The sequence below is a fragment of the Aspergillus heteromorphus genome (genome assembly GCF_003184545.1).
Source record: "Aspergillus heteromorphus CBS 117.55 chromosome Unknown BO70scaffold_46, whole genome shotgun sequence".
Classification (NCBI taxonomy): domain Eukaryota; kingdom Fungi; phylum Ascomycota; class Eurotiomycetes; order Eurotiales; family Aspergillaceae; genus Aspergillus; species Aspergillus heteromorphus.
The window spans coordinates 20,636-27,308 of NW_020290451.1; the positions used below are offsets into that span (position 1 = coordinate 20,636).

General features: G+C 39.8%; 2 protein-coding genes across 2 annotated transcripts; one reads left to right on the forward strand and one right to left on the reverse strand.

Moving 5' to 3' along the window:
• Positions 1-443: 443 nt before the first annotated feature.
• BO70DRAFT_366543 (dynamin-related GTPase DNM1) lies at positions 444-3,460 on the forward strand. The gene is made up of 5 exons (XM_025544359.1): positions 444-510; positions 564-628; positions 682-851; positions 936-2,924; positions 2,982-3,460. The coding sequence occupies exons 3-5, from the start codon at positions 753-755 to the stop codon at positions 3,294-3,296; spliced, it is 2,403 nt and encodes an 800-aa protein (XP_025394759.1). The 5' UTR covers positions 444-510; positions 564-628; positions 682-752; the 3' UTR covers positions 3,297-3,460.
• Positions 3,461-3,482: 22 nt separating this feature from the next.
• BO70DRAFT_390667 (putative UPD-GlcNAc transporter (Mnn2-2)) lies at positions 3,483-5,203 on the reverse strand (the record flags this gene model as incomplete). Its single annotated transcript, XM_025546174.1, has 5 exons — positions 3,483-4,718; positions 4,779-4,795; positions 4,849-4,874; positions 4,925-5,006; positions 5,073-5,203. The coding sequence occupies 5 exons, from the start codon at positions 5,201-5,203 to the stop codon at positions 3,709-3,711; spliced, it is 1,266 nt and encodes a 421-aa protein (XP_025394760.1). The 3' UTR covers positions 3,483-3,708.
• Positions 5,204-6,673: the final 1,470 nt, after the last annotated feature.

The following is a 6,673-nucleotide window of genomic DNA, read 5'->3' on the forward strand; positions in this document are numbered from 1 at the left end:
CTTCACCGCCTTCGGCAGTACGGAGTACTCCGTACTGTTCTGATGCCGGGCGGTAACGATGTTGTGTACGCTATGATATGCTGCAGGTAGGCAGCGCTTGACAGACGATAATAATACTCGGTGAGGCTATTCGCGAATTATGATCACTAATAAACTTGATAATATTGTAACTACCTAGGAGGTGAGAAGTGAGAGACAAGGCTATCTAGGCTGTTTGATCTGTAGGTGGCAGTTGCCCATTATGGCAAGTTCAACCCCCTCTCTCCTCACCGCCCCCTGGCAGTATCTACCTTACTACTCCGTACCGACTTTCCAAGCCGTATACGCATTGTCAGTGATTTAACACCCCAGCATTAGTCATTGTCATGTGACCTTATGATTTAACTTGCTCTACGGCACATTATTCAACTAGTAACTGTCAAACTCCATGGTACATGACTATTACCATAGTACCTAGAGGTAGCTGATGGTCCGAGAAATACAATAGAGAAAGCTACCCAAGTCTACACAGTACGTGAAATACTACTTGAACTCTTAGTAGCTCTACCTTCCTAACCTATTAGGTGCCAAGGGACTGGACTGGTAAATCGTTACATGCAGCAAAAACACAGGTCGGTCGTAAAGCCTGGTACGCCTCATACAAAACAGAATCTATCCAAATCATCCATTGATGATTCCCAGTTTCACTTTCACCCAGCAAGATCATATTGACCTGAAAAAGGGAAGATTGCACCCCCGACGGGCTAATAAAAATGGCGGCTCTTAGCGAAAACCTCCTTGTGACTGTCAACAAGCTCCAAGATCTCGTTTTCAATACGATTGGAAATGATTCTCTTGACTTGCCGCAGATAGTAAGTTCATATTCCCTAAAACCATTGACAACGTTATAGCACAGCATCGTGTTATTATTGCTACGGCGCTGATATCTACCCTAGGTTGTTGTAGGCTCTCAGTCCTCCGGCAAATCATCTGTACTAGAAAACATTGTTGGCAGAGACTTCTTACCAAGAGGAAGTGGCATAGTCACACGACGTCCGCTGATCCTGCAGCTCATAAATGTTCCCAGTGACCGCCATGATAGACCCGAAGGTGATGAAGTTCATATACCACATACAGCCGCAAGTGTAGCTGGACAGTATGAATGGGCCGAGTTCCATCACGTTCCAGGCCGCAAGTTCGATGATTTTGCCATGGTCAAGCAGGAGATCGAGGCGGAAACCGCAAGGATAGCGGGAAGTAACAAAGGAATCAACAGGCAGCCCATCAATCTCAAGATCTTTTCCCCTCATGTACTCAATCTTACTATGGTCGACTTACCAGGATTGACAAAAGTACCTATTGGGGATCAACCGTCGGACATCGAAAAACAAACACGGGCTCTCATACTTGAATACATAGCGAAACCCAACAGTATCATTTTAGCTGTCTCCCCTGCTAATGTTGACCTTGTTAATTCCGAGGCATTGAAACTTGCTCGGCAAGTCGATCCTATGGGCCGACGGACAATTGGAGTTTTGACAAAGCTGGATCTCATGGATCATGGTACCAATGCCATGGATATCCTTTCTGGCCGCGTCTACCCTTTGAAACTGGGTTTTATTGGGGTTGTCAATCGTTCACAACAAGATATCCAGTCTGGGAAATCATTATCTGATGCTTTACATGCCGAAGTCGACTTCTTCCGGCATCATCCAGCTTATCGAAATATGGCCAATCGGTGCGGTACACAATTTCTGGCGAAGACACTGAACACGACGTTGATGTCTCATATTCGAGATCGCTTACCCGACATTAAAGCACGCCTCAATACTCTCATGGGTCAAACGCAGCAAGAACTAGCAAGCTACGGCAATAAACAGTTTAGCGGGAAAGAACATCGTGGTTCTTTGATACTACAACTGATGACACGGTTTGCCTCATCTTTCATATCTTCGATTGATGGGACATCTTCCGAGATATCTACCAAGGAACTTTGTGGAGGGGCGAGAATATATTACATCTTTAACTCTGTTTTCGGCAATTCGCTTGAAACAATCGACCCTACCTATAACTTGACCATATCTGACATTAGGACTGCTATTCGGAACTCGACCGGTCCTCGCCCAAGTCTTTTCGTTCCAGAGCTTGCTTTCGATCTTCTTGTTAAACCCCAGATAAAAATGTTGGAATCCCCGAGTCAGAGGTGTGTTGAGCTAGTCTATGAAGAGCTCATCAAGATTTGCCATACGTGTGGTTCACAAGAACTACTTCGTTTCCCTCGCCTCCAAGCGAAATTGATTGAAGTGGTGTCAGATCTTCTCCGCGAGCGTCTGGGTCCTTGCTCAACATACGTCGAATCACTCATCTCTATTCAAAGGGCCTACATAAATACAAACCACCCAAACTTTCTCGGAGCCGCGGCAGCTATGTCGTCTGTTATCCAGAACAAGCAAGAGCAGGATCGAAGAGCAGCGTTAGTTGACGACAGGAGAAAGCGCGAGAAGAAAAGATTGAAGGAGCTTGGGGCCTTGAATGGCAACGCACCAGCATCGCCTGAAGATGAAGAAGAACAGTCAGAGCCGAAGGCCCAGAGTATTCCTATCCGGAGTCAGTCTGGAAGGGGCGCTAGGAGCATGTCCCCTCATTTTGGTAAGGGTCAAGAAGGCGGTGTTACAGCAACTCTCAATGGGTCATATACAAACCACCAAGCCACCTTTGGGACAGCAAATACCACTCGTGATTCATTCCTCAATTACTTTTTCGGCAAAGACGGCACGCAGAATGCCACCGCGTTATCCCAACTCCCGAACCAGAGTCGTCAGTATCCCAATACTAACGAAATCAGTGCTAGCAACGGTATTCGCCGGCCGGATTTGCGTTCCCCTGTTATTCCAGTTGAGGATCTTGCAACGCCTGTAGAGTATCCCGGTGACGTTGGGGCCTCTGTAAGTTCGGTTCTTTTTGCTGCCTTTCTTGAAATGCATACTTATTCACTATCTTAGCTCAAGGAAGATTCCGAAGCAGCTCTCTCTGAACGCGAAGTGATGGAGACGGAGTTGATTCGCCGGTTAATCTCTTCGTACTTCAATATTGTGAGAGAGACGATTGCGGATCAAGTTCCCAAAGCTATTATGCATCTACTTGTTAACCACAGCAAAGATGTCGTGCAAAATAGACTTGTCAGTGAGCTTTATAAAGAAGATCTTTTTGCGGAACTTCTCTATGAAGATGATGGCATCAAGGCGGAGAGAGAGAAATGCGAACGTCTGTTAGACACCTACAAAGAGGCTGCCAAAATCGTTGGTGAAGTTCTCTAGGCTCGAGAGCCAGGTTCATGCGAGGCCATGTCAAGTTCGTTTAGATTCGGGCCCCTGCGAGATACCAGAATTCGTGTGGTCTATTCTGTCGATGCAGAGCATGTCGTCAAATAGATTTATATGTAATTAGACGCTATTGTTTGACATACATCAATTACCCCAAGTCCTTGAAACAATTCCTTGGACGCGTCTAGAACCATACGTAGAAAAGGAATGCAAGGTGCTGCATAAGGTGCAGCATGGCAAGAGCAGGCGGCCGGATTAGGCATTGAGGGGAAGTCTCGGTATGAAGAAAGGACCATAGAAAAAGCAAGAAGTACACTTATTATCTTCCAACCAGGACATAATCCTGGCTGTTGAAGGGAAGAAAAGATAGATATGCTTTTTAACATGGGGTGACAGAGAGGAGAGATTAGCCAGTCCTTCTCTTTGACCGTGTGCCTTCGAAGCCGTACAAAGCACCACCTATGGATACAAATAGTGCACCGGTGAGGACACCTAATGAAAGGGAATTCCCAAACAAATAGATGGACAAAAGGAGAGAAACCAGCTTCCTGATATTCAGGACAACAGTAACAGTCAGTGAAGACGACTTCGCAGAAAGGAGGTGAACCCCACGAATGCACAGATACTGTGTGAAGGCATTGATTAGAAGATAAACCACCTTGACGGGAATGTGAGTAACCATGAACTGTGGCCAGAAGATATCCCTGAAATTTAGCAGTATCCCAGCCAGGGTTCCAATGGTTGGGCGTTCAGTGATTAGAGATGTATGCCTTGGAAGGCAAACACCATCTGGAGAGAAAGATTCCAATCGGGCAGGTAGGGAATCCTTTGAGGATAATGTCTGCCATTGATTCGCAAGTTGCTTGTGAGTTGGCAAAAAAAGGGGTATTGATAGAGTGTGAGAATAAAACAGGGCTTCTTTCCAGTGATCCCTGCCATACTTTTCATAGAGTTGGTCCGCATAGATGCCCTGGAAGGCCGAGAGAATCATTGCCAGGGCAAGGATGATAAACCCAGCTAGAGTAGTCACTGTAAGTTCGCTTTCGACATTCATCGACTGACCCTTGGCCCTAGCATCTGCCAAAGCAGCAGTGACAACCCCCAGTGTAAGCATCAACACTGCAGATACCTGACCACGTGAGTATTTCTTCCCATTGAACAAATAACCAATGCCCATGGAAGCTACTGGGCCTCCTGATCTAAGTATTATATGCAATGGTACAGAAATCTTGTATGCGAAAGCCCAGTTATTTAGAAGATTGACGGCAACAAAGAACGCCGTGTAGCCGAGCCATAATCTTAAGGGAATCGCACGCGGGCGGAGAAATAGCAATTGAGGACCTGCGGACAAAGAGACAAAGCTTGGAAAGGTGATGAAGGAAGTTAGAAGAAATTGGGCGAATGTTATCAGGGGACCTTGGAACAAACACGTTAGAAGACAGCTATGGTGTTATTGAAGCGACAAAAATTAATTACCAGAGCTTGGCTGATCCCTGGATAAGAAGTCAGTTCTTCATCTCACATTTAATGATTATTATCAACTTACTTAATGATAGCCTCAAGTGCAAACACCTGTCATCTTATGTCAGTAACAAGCATGACCTGATCTAACCCACACTCACATTTGTACAGCAACCACCAAATATTAAAGAAGATATTAAAATCAAGCCTGTCCATGTAGGCAATGCTGTGGAGATTGCGGTGCTTGATATGCTGGTCAAACATTCATATATGGATTTTCTAGAATCATCGTGTGCATTATTCCTTAACTGCCAATGCTGATTCTTGTGTGTATTAATTTTGCTAATCTTGTTGTCGGAGGACAAGGGACTTTCGGGTTTGACATCAGCTCGTGAGTTGCGCTTTCTCTGTGTAGGATGGGTATTCTGTACATGAGCCATCTCCCTTGGGATGTAACTGCGGGTTGATTGGTCTTGTTGTATAGAATGGAAGATGGTAGAGAGGACTCGGAAACAAGGGAGGGGGGCTTGCAAGAGGGAGGTGAGAAGTCAATCTTCAATATTTATTCTGAGCTAGATAGAAGTCGAGATTGTACTCAAGATTACATGTGGGTAACGCCACCTGAAGTGGATTCTCAGGGGTGTAGGGGCTTCCGGACACTTCACCTGTACACAGCCTAAGACACAGAAGCAGAATACTAGTAAAAAATAAGAACAGAACTTCTTAGAGTTATAATATTAATAATATAAATAATTAAGAATTATTAGTTGATAATTATTAATAGATTTTTCTTATAAATTATCAGAATATATACTTAGTTTATATAAAAACATATTATAATTCTTATTATATAAATTTATTATTTATAGTAATTTTCTAATTATTATTTAAATAAAATCTGTTTTTATATTTTATATAGATATAATTAATATATATTATAATTCTTTTATAATTAAAAACAGAATATCTATTATATATAAATATTATTTGAATTATCTTTTATAATATATAGTAATCTATTTCTGTTAGGGGAATGATTAAATTATGCTAATTATAAGGATATGTGTTGAGATAGTATAAAGAAAGTATATCTATTATAAAGTTAAGATAATATCTGTATTACTTAAAGTATTATTATTAATTTTTTATCTAGCTTTTCTTATAGATAAATATATTTATAAAAATTTTATAAATTATATATTATATTAATATAATTATTTTATAAAGAATTATTTTTATAATATAAATATTTTTTATAATATAATATATTATAAATATTATAAGAATTATTATTCTTATAATTATTTCTTTTTTTAAAATCTTGATTTTTAAGATTATTATTTATAAAAAATTAAATATTATTAAAATATCTGTTATAAAATCTTCTTTATAAGAAAATTAATTAAAAAAAATAATTTCTTTTATAATATTTATTTTATAATAAGCCCGCTGTGGCTGTTCTATACAGCTATAATTATATTATTATTTATTATATTTTAGATCTTCTTTTCTATAATTATAACTAAGTAGTAAATATAGTATAATATTTTTAATTTAAATATAAATCAAGACTTGATACTTAAAGCTTAGAATTAAGAAAGAATATTTTTAGTAAATCTTTTTTTAACTCTCTCTGCTCTGCAGTCTTTTTTTTAATTATTATTATTATTATTATAAATAAATACTTGTCTAAAGAATTCTTATAAATATTTATAACTATAATTATCTCCACTTATAGCTGTCTGTATTCTTATAGCTGTCTGTATTCTTATAGCTGTCTGTATTCTTATAGCTGTCTGTATTCTTATAGCTGTCTGTATTGTTATAATCATTTATATTCTTATAATTATTTATATTCTTATAATTATTTATATTCTTATAATTATTTATATTCTTATAATTATTTATAC